The sequence below is a fragment of the Pezoporus occidentalis genome, unplaced genomic scaffold (genome assembly GCF_034315485.1).
Source record: "Pezoporus occidentalis ecotype Australia unplaced genomic scaffold, CSIRO_AGI_Poc_V1 ctg173, whole genome shotgun sequence".
NCBI lineage: Eukaryota > Metazoa > Chordata > Aves > Psittaciformes > Psittacidae > Pezoporus > Pezoporus occidentalis.
The window spans coordinates 636,157-652,049 of NW_026913565.1; the positions used below are offsets into that span (position 1 = coordinate 636,157).

The 15,893-nt window shown below is 40.0% G+C and overlaps 1 protein-coding gene across 1 annotated transcript; it reads right to left on the bottom strand.

The window, feature by feature from the left end:
- Window positions 1–123: 123 nt before the first annotated feature.
- Window positions 124–13,335, bottom strand: LIN7C (lin-7 homolog C, crumbs cell polarity complex component). The gene is made up of 5 exons (XM_062614226.1): window positions 13,226–13,335; window positions 7,958–8,076; window positions 6,762–6,833; window positions 6,183–6,392; window positions 124–3,675 (listed from the first exon to the last, which is right to left on the bottom strand). The coding sequence occupies exons 1-5, from the start codon at window positions 13,260–13,262 to the stop codon at window positions 3,520–3,522; spliced, it is 594 nt and encodes a 197-aa protein (XP_062470210.1). The 5' UTR covers window positions 13,263–13,335; the 3' UTR covers window positions 124–3,519.
- Between the last annotated feature and the right edge of the window lie 2,558 nt (window positions 13,336–15,893).

Here is a 15,893-nt window from a genome sequence, read left to right on the forward strand (position 1 = left end):
AGACACCCACACACATGCAGGGTGTTTATATTGAGCCCTAGAGATTATGAACACCCAATTACACCAGTCTGAAAGAAGTGCCCAGAATGGGAAGTCAGAAGAAAAAGGCACAAACACAACGCATGCAAAATTTAACTTTTATTTTTCTGTTGATAAAACCCAAAGATCCCTCACAGCAGCAACAGATGCAGAAGTATCTGCAGAAATGACACCTCTTCTTAACCTCTTTGCATACCCAAGTATGCCAAGTGTATAGGGACTGCATGTTAACACAGTACAGGCACTGCTCAGTAGTAACAGAGATCAAGTTTCTTGGCATATTTTAACCCATCCTTTCCTCAACAGTATAGCATTTTCACAGTAGTAAAGATGAGTATTAATAAATAGTCTGTTTATGGATTTTTCTGTTGTCATTTAAAAACTTTATTAACTTCTACATGTACAATTTATATTCCCAGATACACCTCCCCACGTTTTGTAGTAGCTGACAAGCTGTATCTAAATGCTACAACTCAGAATGAAAATGCTACCACCTTTAGCACCTCTGGCTTCACTAGCGTAAATATTCCCATAAAGTAACAAAACACACCTCTTGTTTCAGTAACGCAAGGGATACAGGTTTTAAAAGACACATTTCTACTTCCTTTCCATACCCTTTTTAAATATATATATATATGTTTATATATAGCTCTAAAACAGATCTGTACTATTTTACAATTAAATTAAAACACATCCACAATCGGTCTAACTAGTGATTTTGTCTCAATATCTTAAACATTAGCTGTTCCATAAAAATATACAATTCAACATGGTTGTATCAGTAACATGGGGCCTTTTGAAAGAGGCCCATGACACAAAACCAAAGCAATTCAGTGCTCAATGTCATCTAGCTGATAAATATCTATACTGCATTTTCAAACAACCAGTATCTTTAAAACCCAAATTTCTCTTTGCAGGCTTACCATGCTTACAAACATGCAGAAAGCAGTCACATTTCTCACTTGTCTGTAGCAATCACATTGTTTTTTTCAATGGGTCAACTGACAAAGTACAAACCTCATTCTGTCATTTTTAGATCACTAACCTTTTCCTTTCCTTCACATACTGAATTATTTCACAATGGATCATACCGTTCCATGTGAGACTAGGGATTAGCCATGTAGCAAGAACTGCACTTTTCAGTTTAAGCTTCTAAGAATCAAATTCTAACAGTCAATTAGGATGCACTCATAGCTGCCATACAAGTGAACAAACATCCAGTAGACAATTAAATTAATTCTAGATATATACCAAAAGGCGAAGCTTAAAAAACAAAAACCAAACCAAAAAGACCCCAAAACCTAAACTATACAAGTACAGCCTCAAGCCTGGCAGATTCCAAGAAAAGGACCTCTGTCCAGAATTATTCTTCCCAACAACAAACAAAAACCGTGCCACATCAAACACGCTTGAGATAAGACATTAGTTGCTTCCAGCTGGAGATTCCTTGTAACTACCACAGCATCATTCCACAGAAAGTTTTACAGAAATGGTGATGTGCAGTACTTCTGCAGTACAAACAAGAATCCTCCAAGTCAGAGGCAGTCAGTAATAACACCCCAGACAAGTTCACGTCACGGTAACCTGGCGTATAAACCTCAGCACATTCTACTCTTACGCATGTAATAACCAATAATTTAGGTACTAACTATTCCAAGACCAATACAGTCAGTCTGTAGATAAGACTACAATAGAACATACTAAAAAACCCACAAGAGGTATGACAATCAAGATGAATATTTCTTTTAAACAGCAGAAAGTCAGGGAAACATCTGGAATTCTGTTGCACTGCATTATTATAGCTTCTGCTTCCTAGTATAAAAATACATCTAGAGAGTCAATTCAGAACTGCATACAGAATTATACCCCCGCCTTAACTGCTTTAAAATTAGTACAAAATAAGTTACAGGAATGATTGTTGCAAAATTGTGTCAGTATTACAAAAATCATTATATGAGAACACCAACTGCAAATTATTTACAGGCGAGGTAATACAGTTTCCATAATAATGAATTAGAATTTAGCAGAAGTGTAAAAACCATGTACTCACCAAAACATTACAAAATCTGGTATCATTATCAGCTACACAGTAGATCAGGATTAGGTTTTGTAGCTGATATACAACATATTGTTAAGAAAAGTGCCAAAATACTGCTACATAAGAATCTTTTTCCAAAACCATTCGGCAAAAAAAACCCTGCAGATTCTACGTTAAGAAATGCCTAAAGGAAACAGGAAAAACAAAAAAAGGGATGTCAATTGTACGAGTATGTCTTATTAAATGACTTTGAAAAACCTGCACATTCAATTCATGCTTAAAGGTCTGACATGAAAGAGGCTTATTAAAAAAAAAACAATAATAATCTAGAAATACCAATAGATGATTTTTCAGGGTTATCTTAGGCCATTTTAAAAGTACACATTCCTCTTAATTCATGAAATCTATGGAGACTAAGAACATTCTAAGCATGGCTGGACTGCTAAGGGTTGCTGTGATCAGTGGCACAAAGTCCTGCTGGATGCTAGTCTCTATTGGTAGACCCTAGGTGTCTGTACTGGGGCCCACTCTGGTTAACATTTTCACCAATGTGAAGGGGCGACAGGACACAGCACACTCTCAGCAAGCCAAAGGGACCTTGGCATGCTACAGAAATGGAAAACAGGAATCTCTCAAAGATAAGTGCGAAGTCCTATCCCAGGGAAGAATAACCCCATGCACCAATACAGGCTGGGGGCCAACCTGCTGCAAAGCAGCCCGGCAGAGAATGATACCAAGCTGACCATAAGCTACCATGTGTCCTCGTGGCAAAGCAGCCCAGCAGTCTCACGGTCTGAATCAGGAAGAGCACTGCCAGCAAGGTGAGGGAAGTAATTCTTCCTTCCCCTCTGCTAAGCCCTGACAAGCCACAACTCAAGTGCTGTGTCCGAAGTCTGGGCTCCCCCTGCATACAGACATCGGCATTACAAAAGCAAGTCCAGCACAAGGCCACAGAGATGAAGCAATTGGAGCATCTGACATACAAGAAGCTGAGAGAACAGGGATTGTCTAGCCTAGAGAAGAGGCGGCTCAGGGGTGATCTTACCAACATGTGTAAGTGGCTGACAGGGAGGAGTATAAAAGAAAAGGGCCAGATTCTCCTCAGTAGCATCCAGTGGCTGGACAGGAGGCAATGGGCACAAGTGAAAATACAGGAAGATCAAACACTACAACAGGTTGCCCAGAGATCTTTTGGAGTCTCCATCCTTGGAGACGCTTAACGCCACAGCTCGTTGCAGTCCTGAGCAATCTGCTCTAGCCAGTCCTCCTCCAAGCAGGCGGCTTGGACCAGATGATCCCCAAGAGTCCCTCCAAACCTCAATCATTCTGTGATTCTACAAAATGGACAGGGTCTTTTGTAGCCCAGGCATTGGATAAACTGAGTCACAAACTATAAAAATGCAAATGGAATATATTTTCTCCTCAAATTATTGCATTCGAAGTTAATTTTGCTGCCTGCGTTTTGCTGATCTCATTTTTTCAAATCTTGACTCCATTTCTTCCAGGACCTTTGGTGTGTATCGCACAACTAATTTAACCTTCCCTTGAGCTGCCTTCAGCAGTTCTACAGCTTTTTCATGGTGTTCACCTTCAACACTCTGCAAAGCATAAATGATGGAGTATTAGTAAAGACACATACTGAAAACAGACTTTTTTTTTCATTTCTTTGTAAAATTTCTACACAATCAGCTATTGAAGTTTTCTAGTTTGAAGACTGCACAAGGACAACGTCACCCATGCTCAAGATTTATTCTTCAGCAAATTAGTAAGAGGTGATGAAAAATAAACTCATTAGTATTAATAGAGTACTACAAAACTTTTGGTCAGGTTTATGCTGAACAATCATATTCTGTATTTACAGACACCAACCAAAACGAGGGTAACATTAGGCAGTTCTGAAATGACACTTAAAAACCAACACATTCAGGAGGATGCTTATTTAAAACTCCAGATTGTTCTTCTTTCTGAATGCACTTTAAAATCAGCAGCCACCTTCTATGTGCCTAATAGGCTGCCACAGACAACTGCAAGATAGCTGCCTTCTTGATGTTATCCTGTGTTATGACAGTGCAGAACAGTGCATACTGAGTGCTGCACTGGAGAAGCTAACATGCGGCATGCTGCTTATCTTAGTGCTCCACATACCTCTCCATAAATGCAAGGTTTTCAAGTTAATTTCCTCTAAATTGATTCAGAACAGCCTAACCCAACTCAGTAAGAACAGAATCAAAATACTTTCCTTAAAGAACTCTCAGAATTTATTAGGGTTATACTAGATCCGTCTAATTACAAATTGTAACCAACAGTTCTCAACAACTGCATCCAAATATACATTCCTGCACAGCACACATTTTATCAGCCAAACTTATTTCTCCCAAACTTATTAAGCACAATGACGGGACTACCCCAAGCCTACCTCCCACTGGTGCTATTAGAAGCTAGAAGGCAGGTGATGTACCTGTTGATTGTAGGGTTTCCCCGTTACTATAACATTACTTACAGAAAAAAGACAACAGTTAAAAAAAAAAAAAACAAACCCAAGTTATTTCTCTTCTATCAGACTTAACACAACACAGACATGTGAATGCTTTCATTTGTGTTATTCAAGTAGATGTGTAGGCTGTTCTGGTTAAAACCAGTAATAAAAGGCTGGTAAAAGTCTATGTCTAATTATATCAACATGCTGCAATTCTGGAGTACATTCAAAATCTCCCATCTGAAAAAAACACAGACTTGTTTTAAGGCACATTCACTGCAGTCTTGGCAGTGACTTTTTTAACTATTAAATCAGGAATTACAAGAAAATGCCTGTCACATATTAAGATGACAGGATTCCCTCTGTAAACATCAGATGTTTTTTCTGAGACTACATTAGCATTCTCAAAAGCTTTTTATGCACTCATTCACTGTATTCATGCAATGGCAATATATATTTATACATGTGCTTGCACACACATGCAGTCATTGTTAGCTGTACAAACTGCCTGATGACCAGGTTCAGTTTCAGGTGGTATTTTTTCTTTTAGGAGAGTCTGTGCATGAGGAAAGCCTCCTCTGAAGAGAATTCTACACCTGTTCCTCAATACTTAATGCTTCAAACTAACAGGAAGGCTAGGCCAAGGACAGTTGCATCACTACGGCCATCCATGTCAGTCTTTCATGTCCTGAAAAGGACAGCTGGACTCCCAGATATTAGCCAGGAGCCCAGCATGTCAGAGATCTGCCCTAGCAGAGACTTTCCAGAGTATAGACACCCAGTTAGCCTCTCTTCCTTCAAGTGTCAAAAAAACCCTCACTTGAATTAAGAAGTACTCTGTCTTCAAATACAATTGGGTTTACAGAAGTAGTGATAAAACCAAAATTTTAAGCTATCATACACCTTCTCTGCAAATGAAAACACTAGTTTGAGAAATATTTACATGCATTTGACTAGCAGCTGCCTTAAGTCAACGGCTGTCCATAGCCTCCTCTTTCCAGCCACCCTGTGATTTGGTTTTTGTATTCTCGCTCTTTAGAAGAGGATGCTCATTGAAAGTAAATATCCACAACAGCATTTGATATACATACTGCTTAAAATATGGTGAAAAGCCTCTGGTGTTGAATGTCAGTGCACTTAAGTGGAAGGAAAAAAGCATCACACAACTGAAGATAACACCACCTTGTAGTTCCATCTTATTACAGCTGTCATTATGCAGTAGCATTTTTACAGGGATAACGAGAATGTGCTCAGTCTAATGCAACACATCATAATTTATTACTTACCTTAGAAGGTGCAAAAAATTGTATTAATTAAAATCTGCATCATGAAACTTGGATTTCACAACACAATACCTGAACTAAAAGTATACAACCCCTCAGAATCCAAAATACTGACATAAATATTGCAGTTCCCAAGTCAAACATCTTGGGAACCAAAGCATAGTCCTAGAACTCTCAAGGCACACAACTCCACAGAAGCCTAAATAAATTGCACTTGTGAGGATAAAAAGAAACTATTTTGCCAAGATTAAAAAGATGACGTCAAGTTTGTGCCATGTATATTCTCCGTATGCCCCCAAGTGGAATCAAGTAGTTACTGCTACGTAAAGTGGAAACCAATTCCTACCACTCCGTTTACAGAAAGCAGCTGGTCTCCACGTTTCAGGCCTCCGTGCCTATCAGCTATACCGCCGGGGATAATACGAGAGATATAGATTGGAGAATTTTGTTCTTTGCCTCCCATAATATTGAATCCAAGACCTTCTTCGGTTTTGGGTAGTTCAACCACTCTGGGATGGGAATGGCCTTCACTAGCAGCAAACGCAGCTACGGTGGCCTGTAAGAAACAATATTTTTCTATTTATAAGCAATTAAACATAGACCTCTTAGCTAGACACAGCAAGCAGACTGGAAAAGTACTTTTATCTCCAAGTACCAAAATGTGAAGACAAATGAATTTAATTCTCTAGGTACCAGGTAATGGTATCTAGGGAATAGAGAGTAGCTTGAAAAAGTCAGAACTCCAAGAATAAAACTAAAATAGAACAATCTTAAAAATATCTAGTCTTTGGTTATATCTTTTAATAACCTACTAAGATTATCCATTTTATCAGACATCTAGATAATATCCTACTGAATTTTAAATAATCTGCTTCTGAAGTAACAAATTACTGTTTGTTTATACAAGTTACAGTTTGGCTTTTACCTTCGCCGTTGCATTAGCTCTAACTTCTGGGCTACTGCTGATATCCACAGTTTCATATACGTGTTCATACACCTACAGAGACAAAAGAGTTAAAGTATGGGGGAAAGAGATATTTTTCTGCTTAGATAATCTAACAAAATACCAGGTATAACGAAAAAAACATGTAACTTAACAAGTACACACCTCGAGTAAGAAGTTTTTCCCCAATTCACTACAAGGTGTCAAGTGACAATGTGCCATACTACAAAGAAACAACTCTCTTGATACCTTTATTGCTCAGTTAACCCATGCGGATCTATGTCTCAGCCTCAGTCTTCCTCCTTCCATAGCATCCAAACCTCACCATCAACTCAGAAGTGCTTACAGCTCTAACACATGACTGGAGGCATGGATTACTATCTTTTCTTGTCCGATTCGATGTGAAACTCTTCAATAAGGATGCACACAAAACCATTTAAGGAAAGCTCTTAAAAGCTCTCCTGACAACCCATCCCTTCCCGCAAGATCCCCATTTTTCCTTCAACTCATGCAACCAATTGAATACCTTAGGAAAAAAAAAAAAAAGGCTATTGAAAACACAGAGGCAAGGAATACTAATGCTAAGGAGGTGCTTACACTGAAGGCTAACCCACATCCTCACATCTACCTCACAATTTGGACTTGTTAAGCAATAAAACATACTGCCCTCAACAGGATGAGGACATTAAGAGGATACCTCTGTCTAAAACCAGATCTTTTACATGACTCCAGGTGTTACCATCAGTGGTAGCACCACCACCAACAGCAAGGCATATTCAATCACCTAAGAATCTCTAATAGAGTAACTGGAATGAAGATGAGGTGGTGCAAGGCTCCACCTTGAGGAGATGTGGATATGGCTTAAAAGAAACAGGCAATTGGTACTTTGTCTATTCTTACATTCTAAGAGGATAACAGCCTGCTATCTGCCAGTAAGGACAAACTCTCAAAATAATCTCTAAAAAGTTACTTGCTCCTGAGCTATTAATGCACCTATGCTATCTGCAATTATTGTTATTTTCTTCTGAACTTTTAAAAGTAGGTCTTGTTCTATGAAGTGGCGTCAATCAAATTCAGCCCTTAGAGCAAAATCAGATTACTGCACTGGGCACAAAAAGGAAAAAGTAAAACATACTGGGTTTCAACTAAAGGTAACTGCTTACGTCAGGTTAGCTTACCTCCCTTACAGCATTACAGAATTCACTTTGAAGGACCCTTTGCAATGCTTGTAGCTTTTGCGGTGGCACTTCTCCACTTCTCTGTAATTTTTCCAGCAGCTCAATTGCTCTGCAGATGTCTACAGAAAAATAAAACAACGAGGAACATCTGAGGAAATTATAGGTTTGTTTTTTCTTTCTTTCTTTGTTTTAATGGAGCAGTCTGTGTGTGCACATTTTTACACATAGCTTTAAGGTGTACACCCTTGATTTCTCCCATAAAACTGTATGTTTACAAAATGGTACAATAAAACACTCTACTTTCAGAATATTTTTAAGTCAACCACAACAATCCCTCCCTGTAATCTGGAGTTATCACTGCCAATCTGATTTTTCCTTGAAGTTTAAATCAGACTGAAATATTTAATTGATACATACACTATCAGCATCTCTTATGCGTACTTCATAATTTATCTACTGCCATTGATCACATTTTGTTAAAACAAGCAAACCAGCTAAAATATTGTCAAATACACTGTTTAACATTCCTTTTATATATATATAAAAAAATATTTTTAGTTCAACAAGACTCATTCGATACTTTCCCTACAACAGGGCTGAGAATTATCTGGTCTATTATCCTCCAGTGTTTGGAAAAAAACAACCAAGCTCCTTTTCATATTCTCAGTTGAGAATACCTCTGTTTTAGAACCCTAAACCCCAAACCTCTTTGTTCCAGTTCCTAGAAACTTGTTCCTAAGAATTCACGATGTCCATATTATTATAAATGCTGCTTTGTGAAACTGAACTCCCTGTAAAAGGTTTGATTCCAGATCCCTAGAACTCAAGAAGGGCATCAATGCCATGTGATGACATGCTCCTGGCAGCTCTAGAAGAGTACAAGACATTCATATCCCTTGTATTTCCATTAGTGATGATTCTGAATCACGCAAGTCCTTGAACAGAAGCAGAACATTCTCTCGGAAAAGCAGATAGGAAGAATTAGTTTCATTAGCACACAGGCAAAGAAGCAGTGATTAATCTATTATATAAATAAGGCACAGATTATTTTAGAAAAGGATGGAGTCTGGGACACTGCTATATCTCAAATGTATTACTTCCTTCTCCATTTTTCATGTGAACGCACTCAAATGGCACGTCAGCACAGAAAACGTGCAATAGCCATGAACTTCTAAAAGCCCAAGTTTAAGAAAAGAGAATTTATGTAACAAGATGAAAAGACAGTGGGGTGTATGTTTTGAAATGGAGGTCAAGTGCACTGAGAAGAGACAACTCATACTCATGCTCTGTCCACTTCGTGTTATCAGACACACCTGCAGGTGGTACAGTCAATGAAACAAGGTACAGCTTAACCTCTCAGGCTGGTCATCCACGGACTGGAAATGAGTCCTTCATGGAACACCATCCAAGTATTATCACTATAGCCACAAGACACAAATTATTTCAGATGAGAGTTAACATTTCTATGCACCATGAGAATTTGGTGTTTTCTGGCAAGCATTTCCAGGCTTTACAAGCACCAGTTACCTGAAGCAAAGAAGTATCAAACCTTAAATTCCAGCTATTACTAATCTCAACTCCTCAGAGGACTCACTTCACACAGGCATGCCTATTTGCTATTTGTACAATTACAAAATTCAAAAACACTTCTGAAGGTTTTAATTTCCTAACACACATTTTGTATTTCAATTAACATACAAAACAGTTGGTGAAATTAAATTAATTCTATATGTGATTGTTGATTCCTCTTCAAGTGATGAAAAATCCCCAACATTTTTAGTAACTCTTGTGTTCAGCAACAGCAGCACAAGTTGTCTGTATTCCATCAAATCTTGCACTGAACAGCTTGAAGTAGAATGATCAACAAATGGCAGTAGCAGCATTTCCAACCCTGCAACACTCCATACATTAATGAAAAAAAGTCTAGAAAGTATGTAAATTACAATACAGCTATCATGTAAATACTTGCAGATGTTTGCACACAAATGACTGTTTCATGCACAGGAAGAGTACAGCTGTACACACCTGTACCCCAACTTGGGGCCCATGAAGCCTGTTAAGCTGTAAGGTGCAGGAACTTGTTAGGTAACAATTTGATTACGATACTGCAAGAAATCTTAAAGGGTGACAGCAACCCAGTGATCCAAAGAGCAGCTGCTGAAATGAAGACTCCAGAAACAGTTTTGCTAATTTCTCCTATTTTTTTTTGACCTTCATGTTTCATCAATAAACTCGGTATATTTCCTACCTGGATCTCCTAAGAGATGAAAAGTTTTAATTACATAGCACTTTATACCCTAAGGTAAAATCGTCTAGTTTGGGAACCAGTTGTGTCTTTCCTGAAGCGCAGACTAAGAGCATAGAATCAGCTTGTCAAAAAGTGACTGGGATACACTGAAATGGATTAATTTTAGATGGAAATAAAGCAAAAAACATAGTTGATTAAGAACAGGCTTCCAGATCAAAGCACTAAGCTGCTCCTGGTAAAAAACCAAAGCAGACTAATGAAGCACAAAAGTCAGATCCTCAGCACTCTGTAGATCTCCTTTACCACACTGTACCTCTGGCTCAGGTAGATACAGGCAATGATCCCATTACCAACACACTTCCCCCCTCCTCCCCCCCCCCCCGAGTTGTTTTGTTTTACTCTGTTGACAGGACCCCATTATAGGAGCCTGAAAGTGAAATGAGTGTAACTTTCTCCCACTGAACTGCATTTGGTACTATTAGTCAGAAGCTGAAGATTCAATCTCTCCCAGCAATACTGCCCTGGAAAGGAACTAGTTTGGCTGGGAATAAATGGCAAAACACACCTTTCATTTTCAAGAAAAGGCTGTTGACTGCTCTGCTGATGTAGTGTGCTTCCTCCTGAACTACTGCTTGTGATATGATCAGCTGAAAGCTGTCTTCCTCACAATATTATCATGACAGTTTAGCCAACTGTTCCGCACCAGAGGCTGAAATGGAACACTACAGAATTGTCAGTGATGGATTTCCACAAGGATCAATGTAGAAATAACTCCAGAGGTAGGTGATTAAAAAAAAACCATAAAACTCACTACAAAAATGAGTCCACACATAACTAAAAAATGGATTTCCTTTTAACCTTTTCATCCTTTTTATACCAGTTGCCTGTTCTTCACAGATCATTTTTGTGCTCACAGCATCAAAGTCCTGAAAAAGTAAGATACATTTAAACTAAAAAAATGTGGGAGAAAAAGACAGCAAGATGCCACCACCCCAAGCATATGTGTGAACAAAACACAGAAACAGAAATGCAGCAACCTCATAGATACTCCTGATTAACCACCTCCACTGCTTATGTTCAAATAGTCTGGATTCCCAAACTGTATGTAGAGTTATCACACATCACCACCAAACCATACAAATAACTTTGGAACGTTAAATGTTCTTTCATCCCTGCCCTCCAGTGAATTTGGGTGGTGGTGTTTGCAATGCAGCTTGGAGGAGAGAACAGACGGGAAAATGTTCAATTGCCCTGATGGTAAGCTATGGTAACCATTTTAAATCAGCTCTTTTTCCACACTATTCTCTCCTTTTGTATGCCAACAACACTAGTGATGTTCACTTTCTATTCTCTCCTTTCTTAAGCTATATGCCAACAACATTACTGAAGTTCATTTTCAAGCTGCTGTTGATTCATCGTCAGGTTATCTGCAGTCAGCCCCACACAATTAACAGAAGTTATTTATTTCTGTAAATAAGCCTCTGGCTTTTGTGAGTCCATTATACTGTGCTCCCTTTTTCTTTACTTAAAAAGGTCAATATGCCAGAAGACTAAATAGCTCCTTTGTTACACTGATCCCTAAGTAACCCTGCAGATTTGTTTACTTTCATGGATAATGCATAGTAGCAAGGTATTGAGGTGGAGAAGGATGCTGCCTGAGGTTTAAATCCAGACCTACCAAGAGAAACTAATCCACTGCCAAAGCAGCTGCCCTAATTAACAAGCTTTGGAGTAGGGAGGGTAGGTGAGCTGTGGAGTGAGAATCAAAGTCCTTACATAAGTCACTATTTACAGGCTTTCCCTGACACAAGTGATTCACTTGTAGAATGGGAAAGAGGGTCAGGCAAACAGAAAAAATTACTTCAGTGGTAACTAACATGTGCTAGTACCAAACATGGGTATGTACAGCATGTCATACATCTATAAAAAAAAAGCAGTTAGCACTATGAGCAAAGATGGTGGTTCCAATGGAAACAGCAGCAGGAAAACAGTCAGCTCATCCAGTCATCTACACTCCATTTAATTACTTTCTTTCTCAAAAATAGGATTTCTCATTCTCAGTATTCTTTTCCTATTTAAATTCCACTTTCCACTCCCTGCTTTCCTACTTTCCTACATACGCATTCATAAGCCCATCATATATATTGTTATACAAGCATGTGTTCACTGAGCTACTGTGGACCTCGCAGTTCTGAGGAACCACCCTGAAGGAAGTATATCTTTGTTTCCTAAAAGCCCTGGATACAAGACACAAACGTATTACAGAAAAAAATACCTAACTAGGGTCTGTATTTTATCTATTTCCCTACTGATTTTAGTACACACTGTATGGTATTAACAACACAAATTTAGACTAGAAACTGAAAAATCGGGGTGAAACCATAAACGTGAGAGTGCAAGAGCTGAGCAGAACCACGAACAAGTGTACGGGGAGCCCTGAATGTATCAGCTTTCTTCTATAAAAATAAGTAAATTATTATTACTAACACAGAGCCTAACAGATAGAAATTAAAGCTAAGAATTCAGCTGAGTTCAAAAGTGAGCCTTCCGAAGAGAGAAGCAGAAACAAGAAGCTAACAAAAACGCTGGCACTAGCAGAGGCGCAGCACACACACGCACAGAAGGTCTGTGGCCTGTGCACCCATGCAAACCCAGACGCCCACTGAAACGCGAGAAAAATCTGCGTGAAGAAAAGCCAAAGGAGCAAGTCCAGCCAACACGCAGCGAGAACCGGAAGCAATGGAAAACACTTCCTGATCAGGCTCCTCTCTGGCTGCCTCTGCGGCAGAGGGGCCTCTCAGAGCGCCGCTGCCCGCTCTTGGCTTCCTCTAGGCCCAGCCTCAAGACGATCAGGCCTCAGCAGGGAGCGGGGGAAAGACAGGAAAAACCGTCCCATGGGCTCGGGCCAGCCCCTCGGCAAGGCGCCGCGGAGCCGGGCTGGAGAAGCAGCCCCACGTCCGCAGCAGTGAGCGGTCACAGATCAGTGAAAAGCGCCTGTTCCCAACCGCCGCCGCGCTCACCTCGCTCCAACCGCACCGGCTCGCTCAGCGCCGCCATCTTCTCTTCGCTGCGGGCCGAACGGGAAGTGACGCAACACTGCCGGAAATAGCGGGTAGCGGGAGCGCGGGGATGGTGTTGACAGCCAGGGAGGCGATGGCGGTGGTCACGACGGGCGGTTTTGTCGCGATCGCAGAGAGCGGCTTTTGCTCTCCGCGGTAGGAAACGGTGAGGTGCTCGCTTCTCCCCCGCTGGTGTAGCAGGACGTGAGTCCTGTGGGCTCAGCCGAAATTGTGTCAAAACCAGTGTAAAGTGCTCTCTGTATGGGGCTTTTTTCCCACCTCTTAACACGTCTAAGGACTTTTCTAAAAACGCCACAGAGGGTGTGCCTGTCTTTCTGCACACCTTGGGTGCAACTGGAGATGCCCTGGCAGTGTTCAGGGCCGGGTTGGACGGGGCTTGGAGCAACCTGGTCTAGTGGAAGCTGACCCTGCCCATGGCAGGGTGTGGAACTAGATGAGCTTTAAGGTCCCTTCCAACCCAAACCAGTCTGGGATTTTATGAAATGTTCTGCCTACGTGAAATGTGAAGCATGTATTTTACGTTGCTTGTTTGGCATCAGTTTAATGTATGTGTGGGACTAATGTATTGCATTTACTTTCTGTATTAAATTGATGTGTGTACAAGTATGATTTAGATTAGCTATTAGGAGGTTCTTCCCTGTGAGGGTGGTGAGGCCTTGGCACAGGTTGGCCAGGGAAGCTGTGGCTGCCCCATCCTTGGCAGTGTTCCAAGGCCGGGTTGGACGGTGCTTGGAGCAACCTGGTCCAGTGGAAGGTGTCCCTGCCCGTGGCAGGGGGTTGGAACTGGGTGAGCTTTAAGGTCCCTTCCAACCCAAACCAGTCTGGGATTCTGTGATGTACCTTTTTCTGGAAAAAAAAAGCAAGAGACTACTTCAGGCCATGTACTTATATATTCTTAATTTCTACTAAGGGTATAACTCTTCATGTTTGGCTTTGATTTTACCCACATTTTGTATTTATTTTTGCTTTGAAAGAAAATAGCTCTCAACAGGTCTAAAAGTGTCTGCTAACATGACAGTGATGTACTCTCTCCTCTCTGTGATGCATTTTAATGCCAGTTCCTCTCAGTTTGAAGGATGCAGCGTGTGCATTTTAATGAAAAGGTCATGTGAATGGTATTTTGCAGGTGAACAAAATTCAATCCTCACAGACTAGTCTCCAGCAAGCAAAAGTATTGTAGCAGCTGGAACCATAGAATGTTTCTGGAATAAAATCCAGATGCTTCTATCACAGTCATACACAAACTACCATTCTTGTCACGAGTGATTGAAGTTTTAAATAGCCTGCTCTGACTTTGGACAGATGAGCTTATGGAGAAAAATGAGTGTTCAGCAATATTTCATAAATCTTAAGGTTTTTCCAAAAGATGTGCAATAAGAATACATGTTGAAACATATCTTTCAAGTGGCATTATTCTGACTCCAGTGAAGACTAAAGATTCACAAGTTAAAGCAGCTGCTTTAACTTTCTTGTAGACCCAGTGAACTGGACAGTGACGTTATGAGAATAAGAAAATCTGAAAAGCACATTTTATGAAGTGCTTCCACTGTCTTCTTCATAGCGCTGTCCATCTTACACCACATTGTTTCAGGAATTTGTGCTGATTTATACCTGCAGGGAAAAAAAAACAACAACAGCACAATAAAGCTTGTGGTTTTAACTGTGATCTGTGAAGAATGTTGTATTAGTTACTTGCGTTTGTTTGTTCGTTGTTTTCAAAATAGACCTTACTTTCTATGATTTTATTTTATCTGAGAAAGCTAGATCTTTTTACACCAGAAGTTCTGTGGTCATCAGGAAAACTAGTGGGCATATAATCTTACAAAAGAACAGAAAAGAAGCAAAATGCCTGATTGTTCTGTTTGGCCTTTGGTTTTTTGTAACACCTATGGAACTAAACCAACTGGACCTGAGAGAAAGAAAACTTTGGCATAAAATGTGATATTGCTGTCTGGTTTAATAAAAGAGCTGAAAGTGGGCATGTATGCCTCTTGTGTGGCCTTCAGGAGGACCAAAGAACATCAGGTCTCATGTTGCAGTGGAAGAAGTGGAATGCCAGTGTTACACAACACAGGAAAGGAAAATAAGGCTACAGGTTATATATAAAAATGAAAAGCATGCATACCCATTTGTCTTTTCCTTTCTGAGGTAATGTTTAAGTGCACTGCTGTATTTTTGCAGGACTGCCTAATTTTTGCAGTGACGTCTATTAAGCTACAAAGCCAGGCGTTGCTGTGACAGAGGCGTTTTAGTGCAGTTTTTTGTCTTCAAAAATAAGAAAGGGAATGAGCTGCTGAGTCTATAGCATGCTGCATTTTCTCAAGAAAAAAAATCAAAGCATAGGTGGATACTGACAAGTGCCGTATTAATACGACAAACTGCTTGTGCCATCCTTGTCAGGAAATCCCTATCCTGGTAAGCATTAGGAGGAAAAACAGGTCCCAAAAGTGATTCCCAAAGAGTGTGGGTGCGCCTCCTGAATGACTAGGTAAATGTATTTGCACAATAGTGGCTGAGAAGCATGAAAGTTCTAAGCATTAGAATTCAATTGATGTGTTTTGCTAGCTATAATGAAATTATTAATTTAGACCCGTTTGTCTATGTCACT

Excerpts from the sequence above, each read along its gene's own strand:
- LIN7C (XM_062614226.1), bottom strand. The coding sequence starts at position 13,262 with ATGGCGGCGCTGAGCGAGCCGGTGCGGTTGGAGCGAG. Across the intron at positions 8,077-13,225 it reads GCCGGTGCGGTTGGAGCGAG|ACATCTGCAGAGCAATTGAG; the intron begins GTGAGCGCGGCG and ends ATTTTTCTGTAG. Across the intron at positions 6,834-7,957 it reads TCTGTAATGCTGTAAGGGAG|GTGTATGAACACGTATATGA; the intron begins GTAAGCTAACCT and ends TTGTCTCTGTAG.